General features: G+C 41.7%; 1 protein-coding gene across 1 annotated transcript; it reads left to right on the top strand.

The window, feature by feature from the left end:
- Positions 1-258: 258 nt before the first annotated feature.
- Positions 259-14,526, top strand: MAP9 (microtubule associated protein 9; the record flags this gene model as incomplete). Its single annotated transcript, XM_079534641.1, has 11 exons — positions 259-301; positions 1,046-1,233; positions 1,616-1,721; positions 2,336-2,586; positions 3,314-3,369; positions 3,865-4,030; positions 4,694-4,783; positions 5,477-5,638; positions 6,263-6,408; positions 7,980-8,112; positions 14,404-14,526. 11 exons carry the CDS (start codon positions 259-261, stop codon positions 14,524-14,526), a joined length of 1,464 nt encoding a protein of 487 aa, XP_079390767.1.
- Positions 14,527-14,936: the final 410 nt, after the last annotated feature.

The raw sequence follows: 14,936 nt of genomic DNA, 5'->3' as shown, positions 1-14,936 counted from the left end.
TAAAACATTTTGCTGCCACCTTCTGGAGTGCAATAAAATGAGTCCCTCAGATGAGAGGAGGAGAGAGTTTTGCCTTGCAGCAGCAGTCGCTGTGACGCTGCCACAGAGAAAGAACGCGGCGACTTCTTCCTTATTGCCTTGACGTTCTACTCGTGCCCTACTTGAGCTTCCTCCGGCAGGGAGCGCCGCGAACCCTCCGCCGCCCCGCCGCCTTTGTCTGCTCACGGAGCGCAGCGGAAGGGGCGGGCGGCAGCCGCCATGTCGCGGGACGGCGCCTCGGCGGAGGTGAGCCGTTGGCGGGGTGCGGAGGGGGTCGAGCGCTGAGTTGGCAGTGAGTCTTCTGCGGGAAAGTCATCTGCACAACTGTTTCGGAACTGCGACAAGAAGCAGTTGATGCTCTCGTATTAAAAGAGGCGCAAGTGTCGCGGCACGGGAAGGAAAAGAAACCAAAGCTGGGGGTGCGCAAGCCAAGGAATAACTTCGCATCGGGTGAAAAGAAAGCGCGTCGGTCGTGTTGCTGGCTTAGGGGAGGAACGGGAGCATCACTGCAGCGCTCTTCTGATGGCGTTTCTCGTGCCGTCTCCCACCTGGGTTTTTTTTGTTCTGCACTGTGCGGTGCAATCTTCCCTTCGTGTCTTCTCTAGTAGACACAGGGAGTTAAGCAAGACAGAAAGGTTTCGTTGTAACAGTGCCGTTTGAGATAAATGCTCTAATTTATGGCTATGGGAATAATTCTGTCTTAGATGGGTTCTTACATGTGGATTCAACATACGCACAGAGATAACAGTAAACGGAAAAACAAAATTTCTAGATAGTCTGTTCATAGAAACTTCCCTTAAACTTCCTCAAAGAATGCAAATAAGTTCATATAGCTGATTGTATTTGCCCCCCAAGATAGAGTGTACAATTATTTAAATAGCTGATTTAACTGAAAATCTATTGAATCTATCTTCACAAAGTAATCCAAACTAACATGCATTTAGTTAGATGCAAGTTCAACCATAGTACTCATTTTCATCTCAGAATGTCAATGTTCCTATGCTAGGCGGCTGTTACAAAACATCAGCTCAACCAGGAAGTGTATTGGGAAAAGTTGGTCAAGTGAAAGACACTGAGCTTAGTAGGTCAGAAAGAAATGTGTTGTCTTCGTTTTGGACGCCACTGCCTGTAGCTACTCTGAGTGCCAGAGCCTCACGCAATAAAGCAGTGCTTGCCACAAGCTCTGGTCCTGAAGTAAGAGTGCAAATGGAGAATGCATGTGCTTCTTTTATTTTTACAATTTACATTGGAAGCTTTTGATAGTAACTTTCGTTTCACTATCAAAATGTTCTGTAAGAAAAATAGGAGTGGGGAAAAATCTTTGCCAGTAGTATTCTTGTGGTGAGGGCAAATAAGAGAACATCATTATTTTTCTTTCTAACAAGAAATAGGATTTTGTGATATTTTGCAGCCTTTAAGAATTCTGTTGATTGGTTTGATTGCTCTGAATGTAAGACAGTACCAGTACTTAGAGAGTTCTGAAGAAACATTCTATCAGTGTGTTTTGAACTCGAGATAAATAGTTCTTAATTGTTATGAATTGCCCACTTGTTTATTTGCCACTTTCTGATCTAAGGGCCCACGTCTAGAAAGTACTTCACCATCATTTTCCTCTACTCCCCACAATGAGAGATCTGGAGACTCCAATTCATTACTGTGTGGAGAAGCACCACCTGAAAAAGGTAGGACTTAAGTACGTAAAACCAGATGGGTGTCACTGCTTATGCCTCAGTATCATCTGAGTAAAATTGTCAGTTTTCTTAATTACCTTCCTACTCTCTTGCCCTTGTCTCCTTGTATTCTGCTTCTGTGAAGGGCCTGGCCTTATTCTTGCAGTTATGTCTAAATCCAGTATTGTCCCAGGCATTTAGAAACTGTTTTCAAAGTCTGGTAGAACTGTGCCTATGAAAGTGGTCGTTGATTAGATGTCGGGAGAGATCTTATGTGATTGAAATGGCTCTTATTTTTTGATTGCTGCACTAGAAATGTAATTGAGTGGAGAGAAAATTGGGAAATTTGGCTGTTCTTGTACTCTCTTACATTCTATAACATTTGCTAAAGCTTTTATCTTGCCAGTCCAATCATACATTTCAGTGTAAATGAATACTGTTGTCATTAGTCCATACTGTTCTTATGAGCACATATAAAGAAAATAAGTTGTCCAATATCAAATTTAGTAATAAGTTTCATAGACAAACGTTTTTAGCTTCTCAGTATTGTTCTTTCTGTGCTACAGAATTCTTGTTCATATGTTGTCTAAGTGAATGTGTCCGCTTCATCTGTTTACTTCCCCTAGATGAGAAGAAAGATATCAACAGTGACATGAAACTGTCGGTGGAGGATAATAGTAGGAAACCTGCTGCTCTGATAGTAGCAATGACCACCACAGCACACGAGAAAACAAAGTTAGAGAGGTCAGCAGATGACAGTTCATACGAGGAGAGAATTGTGCAGGAGCCAGTAGGAGCAGCTGCAATACAAGAATTACCAGTGGATGGTCAGTCTAACCGTGGGGAGGTGAAGAATGCTTCAGAGGATTCTGGGCAGGTATTTTTTGTGTGCATATTTACCGTTGTTCAGAAAAATGTCCTGGAAATGCAGTGAAAGCTTCTGTAAATGAATTTACTGTTGGTTCCTTTAGTATTTAAAACTCTGCTTGTAAAACTTCTGGACCCAGGGCTCACATAAATCATGTTTATTTTTAAGGAAGATGTAGGGAATACCTTCCTGAAGGGGCAGGAAGCACTTTTTGCACTGTTAGTTTAAAAGTGATAAAGTTAGTGAAATATGTGTTTTCAAGACTGAGTTTAATAACCTTATCGAAGTAAACATGTCAAATCTCTGTTCTGAGTTGAAGTGAGCAGCATATGTTGGCAGAGAATGGAATCCATTGCATGACTTGATTAACAAGTAAGATACAAAGCACTTTAGGCCTTACTGTAAGAAAGAAAGTGTGTGGATGCATGTAACTGCTAAAGCTAAATATTGAAAACAGTTACTGTTGTAGCAAGGAAACCCACTGCTCAGCCAGATTGTTTTTATTCCTTTGTGTCTCTCAACTATAGACTTCTGGTCAGGTGTTTGTTTTTGTTTCTTTTTTTTTTAAAAAAAAAAACTTTTATAGCCTATACTGTACCTGTGCTATATTTGAGTGGCTTTCATGTGTATATATTTGGCATATTAACATATTTAACATGTTGGCCTTCAAAATCCGTGTCATGATACTCTAGTTCTGTTACCTGACACACTACAGTTTTCCCTTTTTGTGTCTTAGAAACAAAGTGGAACAATGAAAGCAGTTCTACAGAGCTCAAAATCCTCGTCTTGCAAGTAAGAGATTATACTACATATCAGAGGTTACAGGGTATCTATAAGTACTGTGACAATATCACTTTGCACTCATCTTCTGTCAACAGTTTTTTAATTGCTAACAGCCTCTGGCCATCTGTGGAGAGAAGATGAGGCACGTTATTGTAATTCTTGCTAAACTTAGACTCCAAGTCTTTTGCCAGTGCCTATAATGAGTTTGTGCTAATATCTTCACCGGTGAGTTCAGCCCATGGTATCTTGACAGGTTTTAAGCACTTTTTAATTCAATAGGTGAAAGTATCAGAAGCTTGTAAAAGCTGTTGGTCTGAATGTGCTGATTAACGGATTGTTTTGTCAATAATAAGCTGTCCAAAGCAAACAGGCTTCCTTCTTTTCCTGTCCCCATACAAGTGCAGCTACAGCCACAGTAACTTCTGGTGGGGAAAAAAAAGGCACATTACTTGCTATCATTAACAAGACATAGAAGGATCTTTAATAATGTCTGTGTCTTTGTAGGTTTCTGCCTTCTGCACACTTAAAGGAAAAAGTGAAAGCTGTTCCATCAGCTGCAACTGTTCCACCTCGCTATTTGGGAACGTTAAAGGTTTTAGAGGATAAACACTTGCAGAAGAACAGTACAGAATTTGACAGAGCAGATAGTTTGCGAGCAGCTGTTTTCCAGGTAGATCTTAAAAACAAACAAACAAACACCTATGCATATAAAAGTCTAGTTAGAGGATCCAGCAATGCTTACTTTCGTTAAGTCAGTCCTTCTAATGATGTTACTTGCATATGCTTATATATAATAATTTCTTCTGTTGATCATGTTTTCTAAAAATTATGAACTAATAAACTAAATGAAAGGTATGCAGTGCTTTATGATTTACTGTTATGTCAGATTATTCTCAGATACATGAGATGATTTCCTTTGTTTTTTCTTGACCAAAGTAAGTAGCTTAGGATTCCTTTAAAAGTAAAAACACGTCTGGCATTCTCTCTGGAACAGTAATCTGTATATTCTGAGTACAATTTCATTTTATATTTTTCAAAGATTTTAGAGGTCCATAAGGTTTTTCCATAGTGGTAGCTATTACTGTAGATTCTTAGACATTTTTGAACACAAAAAAACCTGTGTGCCAATGGTGCTTAGATCAGTGTGATTTGAAGCACAGCTTACTTTTTCCACATGGAGTAATTAGTGCAGCAGCGAGCAGAAGAACTGGGAGTCATTTTGGTGGTCATTGTACTGGTGCTGCTCTAATAATATTCAGTTGTTGCATGTGGAACTTATTTAGTTACAGCTTAAAAACACTTCAAAATGTATGCCTTCCAATGATTCTTACAGAACTGGATGGAAAAGAAAAGAGCCTTTCTACTGGAATTAAAGAGAGCTGAAAAGAAAAAAGCTGAGGAGCTGAGGAATGATACTGAAAAGGTTTGTTTACACCCTCAATTTAAGTGAAATGGACAAACTACCACTTTTTTTAAAGTGTGTTGACCTGTGCTTTCTGCAAATGACATCACTCTCCTATTATAAGGTTACTGGTTTTCTCTAGAATAGAGTGAGTTGAAACACAGTGGCATGTCCTAGTTATTGTGAATGGTATAAGAGTACAAGGCTAGTGATTTCCTGCAGAAACATGCAAATTTACCTGCTTCCCACCAGTTGTATTAGAAGTGTTCTTGGATTAATTTTCAAGCTTGTTCACAAAGGCCTCAGGATGCTCATCCATTCCAGTGTTAAGTTCTAACATATCTTCTGTTGGAAAATCAGTTTGCTCAGTAGCTCAAGGAATACTTTTCTACCTTTTGAATGTGTAGCTCGTGGATCTGTTTTTCCAGTATTAAGCAGGCTTTCCTTTTGAGCATTTAATATGTATTTCATGTTCTTCCACACACTCTGCAGGAGTAATTTATATAAGTTGATATAAATTTGAGTAAATTAAGTTTAAAATGAGCATAGAAATGTATAGTTCATACTTCATTTGGAGTGTTTTCTACAAATCTATTTCCATTTCTCTATTATATTAATCTGTATATGAGAATCAATTCAAAGCAAGTGTTTTCAATTACAGTTGTATTTTATATTCAAATGTACTTAAATTGAGAATGGTATTTTTTGATCTAGAAAGAAGCCGTTAAAAGAGAGGAAGCAGATGCATCTTTTAAATCCTGGAAAGCAATGAAAGCAAGAGAAGCAAAGAAGTTGAATGAAGAAAAGAAGCTTGAGAAACTTAAGGAAAAGGAAGCAGCAGAACAGAATGCAGAAAGAGCAGAAGCAGCACAGAAGGTAAAGTGAAGTGTGTAGATAAATGTATATGAGCTGTGGTTTAGGGAATTGTTGAGGATAACTTGGTCAATCCAGCAGGAGACGGGAATGAAGGGGATTCCAAACTCTGAACACGGTTAGTCTTTGAACAGGGCACTGTGAGATTCTGTCCTGTTGAAAATATGCAGCAGCTTCAGAAGGTCCCTGCAGCCCTGAGGTGGTGGTTTCCATACTCTGAGGATTCAGAGGCAGTGCGTCCTCTTAGACATCTGAGATGGGTGCTGGAGTAGAAACTGCTTCATTTGGGGGTTGGAACTAGATGATCTTTAAGGTCCCTTCCCTAAGCAGTTCTGTCTTTTTTGCTGTATAACATTAATATGCAAACAGGCTTTTTTTGTATTTATGTTCTGTCAGCTGAACATAAAATGAACTCCATGTATATATACATAGGCAAAGAGTTAAGACTTACTGGGAAAATAATTTACTCATCTTAGATAAAGTGAGATCCCCTTCTGAGCAATGCAGCAAGTAAATATTCCAAAATTTGAAAGTATAGAAATATAAATAATAATTCTGAATAAATGAAGAGAGTATTGACACAGAGATGAGGGATAAGATGGCTAATTAATCTGTTATTTTCTTTAGGCGTTTGAAAAATGGAAAGAGAAAAAAACAGAATATTTGAGAGAGAAAGGCAGACAGGAAGAACAGTCTGAAAGAATCAGGAAGAAGAAAGAAGAGGAATTAGCTGCGGAAAAGAAGAGAGACAGCATATCAGCAGTTGAAAAATGGTACCTCCTTTAGGGTTTTGAAGTATCAGTGTCCAAAATTTTGCTGAACAGGTTGTCTGTAGTGTTTGATATGGTGTTGACTGAGGAACAGTGGCATGGTTGGGAACAAGCTTTTCACTCAGAGCTAATAAGCACAGCTGTGAGAACAGCCTGTGGCTTCTTTCAGTTTAGTAACTTAGACTCTTTCTTCCCCAAAAGGCAGCTGCCTCAGCCCTGGCAGAGATACAGCAACTGATAAGTAGGATTCACTTAGTGTTAAGTCTTATATGACTAGCATCGTGCTTCATTATTAAGCAATGGGAAGGGAGGTGGGTCTTTCATAAAGCTTTTGTAGTACAGCATATGAATGTAGGTGTACTCAAAAGCAAATAAGATGCATCTGCTGGAGAAACTCTTTGTTAGTTTTAGAAGCCAGGAGTCTTCAGAGACTTACATGGGCAACTTACTATTACCTGCACAACTTTTAAATCTATTTTTATATGGTAACATAAGAAAGAAAGTAGTATAGATAAGATGATATCATAATAGGTAAAAGATTAAGTTCATGTATGAGGACTGCTCCAAAAATAATGCCTCCTATTTTAGTGTGTTGGCCAGCAAAGTTAGAAGTTGATGCAGGTGGTATGGCAGTAGAGCTTGAGTGTTCCCACCAGTATATCATGACATGTCGTTGCTGTGTGACAGATGGCAGCAGAGGGGCAGTCTGACAAAATGGCATCTGACATGAAAGCATGTATGAAGCAGAGGTATGTCACTGAATTCCTCCATGAGGAAAAAATGGCACCCAGTGACCAAACACTGGATGTGGGCACAGTGAGTGGCAGGTGGTGTGTTTCAGCCATGGCAACAGCATTGTAAGAGACAAGCCACATTCTGGACAACCCTGCACAACTGTCACACCACAGAGTGAATATCATCTCAGTCAGCTCATCTGCACCAGTTGGCTAATGGTGGTGACTGTGTTACTAAATAGCATTCTGCAGCTGTATCCAATAGTGATTGTGCTTTTTGGTATCTGTTACAATTGGAAAGGTTAATGCAGTAGAAGGTTGATACAGGGGTGTAACAGCAAAGGCGCTAGTGCAGATGGAATGGTGTTAGAAAGGAAAAATAAAGTTGCTCACATGTCTCCAAAGATCTGGGCTCACAGGAAAGACTGCACAAGGGAGGGATCTCCAACCAGAGGTCCTTCCCAGGTGGCAGTCAGCCCTTAAATGGGGTGTAAGAGAGGTGCAGCCAGGCTCCATCCCTTCTGGTCACACAGCTGAGTTGCCTTCACCTGAGCTCTCAGGGCTGACTGGGTCCTTTCCCAGGTGCTCAATCAGTGGTTCAGGCTGTGACTCAACAGTAACTGCTGGTTCCATGGAAATAAATAGGAGGCATTACTTTCAGAGCAAGCTACGTATATCTTGGTGATATGCCTGAAGATGGGCATCGAAGATTTTACATATGTTTGTTGTTAATCTGCTATTAAATGCATAAAATAGCTCTTTGAAATCAATTTAGTTAATCGGTCACAGATACGGCATTTAGATTGTTGAAAAAAGATTTCCTGTTCATCCTTTTCACAGGAATGATAAAAAAAAGGAGTATATGAAACAGAAGAAGGCAGAAAAAGTCAGAGAGAGAAGAAAAAAAGAAATACAACAGGCAGAGAAGGATGAAAAAGATAAAATGGCCAGAGAAGAGTACGAAAGATGGCTGGTAATTTATAAATGTTTTATACTGTATAAAAATCAAAGAAATGAATGTAGTAATGAGGGTGAATACTTTGCATTTTAGTGTTCCTGGTTTTTTTTGTAGTGTTACAGGGAGAGACCAGATGATGGCAGTATCACATAGCTAGTCCCCGAAACTTCTTGAACAAAGTAATCAAGTATGATGTGCTGGAACTTTAGCTTATATGAAAAATCTATTTTCCCTACTTATGTGACTTGGAGTTTTGCATTCCATAGTATTTTATTCTATTCTTTGTCAGTGTATAATCAAAGAATATTAGGCTGTTATAACCACAAAATAAACAAGAGAGTTAGGCAAAGCAGACTATGATAACAAAAGAGAATAAATAGAAGGCTTACCCCTATCCTGGGCTCACTCACAAAACACCAGCAGAGAAGATCTCCAGAAGAGATCCTTCCCCACTGGTAGCCAGCTCTTAAATAGGTCTAGGAGGGGTGCAGCCAGGTTCCACCCCTTCTGGCAGCACAGGAGAATTGCCTTCACCTTCAGGCCGTGACCCAGCAGTTCCCATACAGTCAGGAGCAGCCATCTCTGAAGGGCTTGCTCACAAAACCAGCAAAACCCAGCAGCACTACCAGTTGTAACAGTGTATGCACTTACATTTGAGAAAACATTTGAAATGGAGAATTCCATGTCACAAAATTGATAAAAGCCATTTTACTAAAGTTTGAGATCTTCATTGACTAGAAAGCATGAAACTAATGCTGCCATTTATATTTTCCCTACATCAGCAAACTTTAGTCCAAGTTGTTAAGCTTTAAATTAATCCCCACATTAAGGAAATACAGTTTTCCTTATACAAACCAGGAGAGTTTGCTGATATTCTTAGCATAAACTGTTTTCTTGACAGTTGTATGATTTGCTGCTTAAACAAATACCTGCTTTTTCCATGCTTGCTCTATGGCACAGACATTCAGCATGTTGACTTTAAGGGTTTGTTTTTTTTTTTTAAAGCATTTCTTGTGTTGTCTTACTTCCTTGTGATTTGTGGCATACTCTATGTGTAAGGGCACTGTTCCCATTCATAAGAATGGCATCTTACAGCTCAGCTGGTGCAAGGTCCTTGCAGCTCACTTGCACCATCAATAGCCTAAAAAGGAATCCTTTTCCAGAGTCTCAAATAGGTTTTCAGTGTTTTTTCTTTTTTTAACTGGGCTTATTTAACAACTGAGACAGACAGCAGCTGTATAGGTGTGGGATACCTTTTAAAGGGGAGGGAGACAAAAGTTCAGGATGGTAGAAAAGAATCAGAATCCTACAGTGCTCACTGAGCCCAGTTTGTCTTAGTTGACCCTTACAGTCCAGGAAGATACAGTTCTACAGAGATAATATTATTTAGTAGATTAACTGTTCTGTATTGCTAGTTCTAGTAAATGATATTACTTCATACAAACCTGGCCTTGCTTATGATCAGTTTCACTAGTAATAACATGAAATAATTGTGTGCTGGTCTAGCCAGACCAGGTATTCTTAATTGAATTGGTCTTAAGATTCACCTAAACAAAAACCTGGAGATCACAGGTTAAAAGCACTAGCAACAGAGCTGATATTTCAGAGCACTTTATACGCTTAATTTTTGTACATAACACAAGTATAGCTAGTATTAATAAGTTTTAATGAAAGATTCCTCTCTAGCTCCCTCTTTCACAATAACATGTCTATGCCCATTTACCTGTCTATTCTCTCATCTCACTATTTGTCTTCTCAGTATAACTAACAGGAAAAAAAAAAAGTCACTTTCCTGTGCAGTCTGCTCTAGCTTTAACAGGGAGCTGGACTAGATGACCTCTTTTCCAACCTTTAAGAGTCTGTGATCTTAGGAATTTGCGGGAGTAATGATATAATGGGATAGAAGGCAGAATGACAAAAGTATGGCTACAGCAAATGAGAATAAGCCCAAATACAGCAGCTGCAAAAATGCAAACAAAGCTGCTTACCTTTGGAAAGCCTCAGGTAGGCAGGGATCTCCAGCAAGAGATGCCCTCACCTCTACTGCCAACCCTCAAATGAGATCTGGGAAGGGGTAGATCCTGTTGCCCCCCCTTGCAGTCCCTCAGGTGCACTGCATACACCTGAGCTCCTCTGAGTTGGCCCTCCCTTCCCACCAGGAGCTCAATGACTGTTTCAGGCCTCCTTTGAGGGCTCGTACTCAGTGGTTCTCCTGGTGGTACATTGTTGCTTGGACCACAGAAGGTTCGGCTCACATTCTGTCAGTCCCATATAGTCCACCACCAGGTGTCACGCTGATCTTATAGTGAGACTGGAGCATCTTGATGTCATGTTGCTCTTCCTGGTGATCCTGTGGACACAAAGAGACTCACAGGGAGTAGTACAGATGTTTCAGACATACCAGAAGGTTAGCTCTGCCCTCCACAGCAAGATACAGTTCCCATTTCTATCCTGGGTCAGCACCTTGGCTTGCACTGGGGCATGTCCCAGCCATCTGTATCCTTTGGCTTGATATCTGAGGATGCACACCTATATCGGGTACCAAAGGAGAAGTCCAGATTTGCCACAAGGGCATGATTAAGGTTCCCTTAGTGATGAAAACTGGAGTGCTGAGCATGATATTTGCAGGCCATGTAATCAGAGTGCGGTGTTCTCAGAATGCATTGGTGAATTCTCAACCCATCACATTTGGGCCAGTGTGTCAATTTCGTCATTTCCCTGTGACTGAAGGGGTTGGTGACCAGAAGTATGGTAGACATATATGGTCTTGTGTTTAATCATGTGCCATGTGTCAAACCTCATATCTCTGTTTTGGATTGCTCAAGCATGGATAGTCCATTCCTGAGTGGCCCACTGTGCAATCCAAAGTGTGAGGCCCTGGTACACAGCCCAGCTATTTGTACAGATATTCAGGATACCATCACCAGGTTCCTTGGCTATAACCATCCACATGGATCGCAGTTCTGCCCATTGGCTGCTCTGACCATCCCCCTCTTCACACCAGATCATTTCAGTGGAGGGATGGTACGCTATTGCTCTCCACTTGCTCGGGTTGCCCTTGCTGGACCCATCCATGTACCAGGCATCTTCAGGAATGAGATATTTCCCATCCTGAATGGGACTCTTCTCTGGTGGAGCGGCCAATGTTTCTTTTGGCGCATCACTGTGATACGTCACTGGGCCTAGGATCTTCTGGAGTTCTTCTTTCAGTGGTGATGAAGACAGACTGCCCCTCTGGCTAAGATAGGTGACCCATGCCAAACCTGAGACCAGAACCCAGCTGAGGTTCAAATGGAATTTTGACGCTGCCATAGGCCCCAGCTGATGCCATCCTGAGTTACACAGACATCTAGTTTAGCTGGAAGGGTGGAATCGAATATACCCAGTGTCTCCATTGCTTTCTGGAATGCTTCTTCTGTTCTCCCCCAGTCCTATTTTTGTCCTTTCTTCATGAGTCAATACAAAGGCCTCAGCAGTTGCACTGGATGGGGTATAAAGGAACGCCAGTATCTTAATATACCCAACAATTCATGCAACTGCCTTGGCATGGTGGGGACTTGAAACACCAGAACCTTGTCTGTTATTTCACTAGATAGTACTTTGGTCTTTCCTAACCAAACTACAGCCAGAAATTTCAACGACAAGCCTGGTCCTTGCACTTTTTGTGGGTTTATAGCCTACCCTTCCTTTTGCAAAGGAGTAGTCAACGAGTCTGCCACCTTTTCTAATGCCTCCAGTGAGTCAAATGTCAACAGGAGATCAGCAATATAGTGGTACAGTTTTATGTTGTTATGATTATTCCACTCTGCTAAGGTCATGTGCCACTAAGTTATGACTGTAGGTTGGTGAATGCACATACCCTTTCAGCAGGAAGTTGGGTTTGTAAGACCTGCACGTAGCCCATATAATTCTCCCATATGGCCAGTGTGAAAGTCAGATGGAATATGGAGAATGACAGTAGATTATAGAGAATTAAATAAGGTCACACCGCCTGTTTGTGTGGCCATACCTAATATTGCCTCCTTAATGGACTCATTGAGATAAAAACCAATCACTGTGTCCTAGATTTGGCAAATGCATTCTTCAGTATCCCAGTTGCTGGCGAATCACAAGACCAGTTTGTGTTTACGTGGGGAGGCAGGCAGTGGACCTTTCAGGTCCTGCCACAGGGGTACGTGCATGCACCAACATATTGCCATAACCTGGTGTGTGACCTGGCTAATTGGGAAAAACCTAATAATGTTAGCTTATATATTATACTGATGATCTCTTGTTGACATCTGACTCACTGGAGGCAGTAGGACAGGTGGCAGATTCATTGACTGGAAGAGCATGGGCTATAAATCCTCAGAAGGTGCAAGGTCCGGGCCTGCCTGTGAAATTCCTGGGGGCAGTTTGGTCAGGAAAGACCAAAATACTGCCCAGTGCTGTAACAGATAAGGTTCAGGCATTCCCAGCCCCTACAACACCAAAGCAGCTGCAGGAGTTCTTAGCTATGTTGGGGTGTTGGTGTTCCTTTATACCACATTTAGTACAGCTGCTGAGACCATTATACAGATTCATGAAAAAGGGGCAACTGTGGGACTGGGGGAGAATGGAACAAGAGGTTTTCCAACAGGTCAAACTGCAGTTAAACAAGCCCAGGCATTGGGTGTATTTGATCCCATCCTTCCAGCCGAACTAGAAGTCCATGTAACTCATGATGGGTTTGGCTGGGGCCTGTGGCAATGCCAGAGTTCTGTTTGGACCCCCGTTGGGTTTTGGTTTCAGGTCTGGCATGGAGCAGAAGAAAGATACAGGATGATTGATTGAAAGCACTAGAGACAGCAGACTCAGTGCTCTAAAAGTGCTACAGACAACATGGGCTTCCCTGCTTAGGATCCAAATTATGGGCACCAATAGTTGGGTAAGACCCCAAATGGGCAATGAAAATAACCTCTTTCCTGTCCCTGAGAATCTAGAACCAGGTACCCATAGATTGGCACCAATAGAATGGCCTCGGAAGGTGCAAGTAGGACCAAAATGGTGTGGCCCACTTGTGCCTTGGGGGAGATTGTTGGAGGCTGGGGAATCAGTCATTTGCCTGGTAATCGGTACATGGCCTGCAGTCGTTGTGGTCAACACCCTGGTCTTCATTGCTAAGGGCCCCTCCTCATGTCCCTGTGGCAGATCAGGACCCCCTTTGGTGCCTGATATAGTTATGCAGCCACAGATATCTGGCCAATGGTGTGGTACAGGTGGCTGGGACATCCCCAGTGTAAGCTGAAGTGTTGACCCGGGATAGGAATACAGCCTGTACTTTGCCCTAGAGGGCAGACCTTCCCCTCCTGGTACCTCTGAAACATCTGTACTACTCTCTGTGAGCCTTTGGAAGACTCTAGGATGACAGGAAGGAGCAAAATGTCATCGAAGCATTCCACTGTCATTGTGAGAGCATGACATCTGGTAATGGGCTATGTGGGACTGATGGAACATAGGATGGACCTGCAGCAAACAACTGCGTGCCTCCAGTAACACCATCAAGCACTGGCCCATGGGAGAACATGAACCCCAACCACAAACCAATCATCAATTGTCTTACACTGTGTCAACCTGCAATTGTGTAAGTGTTAGGATCCCTGTATTAGGGAAGGCTCACCCTCCAGCTGGCTCAATCATTGGTTCATGCTGTGAAGGGTGCAGTGTATGGGAACTGTTGAGGAACAGCCTGAAGCACTGATTGATCACCTGGGAAAGGACTGGGTCAGCCCTGGGAGCTCAGGTGAAGGCAGTTCAGCTGTGTGACTGGAAGGGGTGCAGCCTGGCTGCATGTCTCTTAGACCCCATTTAAGGGCTGACTGCCACTGGGGAAGGATCTCTTTCTGAAGATCATTCCTTAGTTAAGCTTTTCCCTGCAAACCTAGAATGTTCTGATATGGTTGATAAGTCTCCTTCCTTTATGGCACCTCTCTGTTGTGCCTTTTGTAATCACACCTTTGTTGTAATGCCTTTCCTATTGTATTGGTCTGTCCAATTGCAACAATTCAAGACAGACATAGTACTTAATTCCCCAGGCCTTCTCTTGTCTTTTTTGTTCAGAAGGCACACAAAGCCATCTCATCCCTGAGACTGTCACTTCACCTGCAAATAACATCACATGTTACAGTGCCTCTGTGTTTCATTGCGCAGTGTGCGTGGCTGCTGAGTCCTTAGAGGGATGTGTGAACCTCCAAATGGCAAATTAACTTCACGTGAAAGATGCAGCAATAATTCTGACTTTTCAATTGCTCTGGAGTTCTTTTATTTGACATAATGTTTTATTCTCAGGGAAACATGTTGAGGAGAGAGCAACTTCAGAAGAAGCAGAAGAACCTCCGTGTTGTGCATAGGAATGAAGTGCCTTTTCCGTGGATCCCACCTGGCAAAGTCACCTATACAAAGAACTACTGAGCAGCCTATTGCCCTCTGTACAAAGAGATGATCTGCTTATGATCTCAAGAATAGTCTGTTATTTCAGTTTTTCACTGAATCCATGATAGATGTTTTATCCTTTCTTTTTAATTTATTTGATCTCTGGAGTTGAAATGGGTTACTTGTCCTATTCCATGACATTAACAAATGCACTAATTTTTGTAATTCTGCATTTAACTTAGTTTTGTTAAATGTTGTGTTACTCCATTCCTTCTTGGTGAAGGTGGATAATCAAGAGATGTGAGGCTAGACTCTGTTTTTTTTTGTTTTTTTACCCAGTATGTGGCAGCTTACTGTTGTAGTAAGCAGAACGATTATGCTTACATTACTACTCTATTACAATTCAGCAGCAGTAATGACAATTGTTACTCAAAATGAGTGGTCACTTG

The sequence above is a fragment of the Tetrao urogallus genome, assembly GCF_951394365.1.
Source record: "Tetrao urogallus genome assembly, chromosome: 4".
In the NCBI taxonomy this organism is placed as follows: Eukaryota; Metazoa; Chordata; class Aves; order Galliformes; family Phasianidae; genus Tetrao; species Tetrao urogallus.
This window is presented reverse-complemented; position numbering and strand designations above follow the sequence as displayed.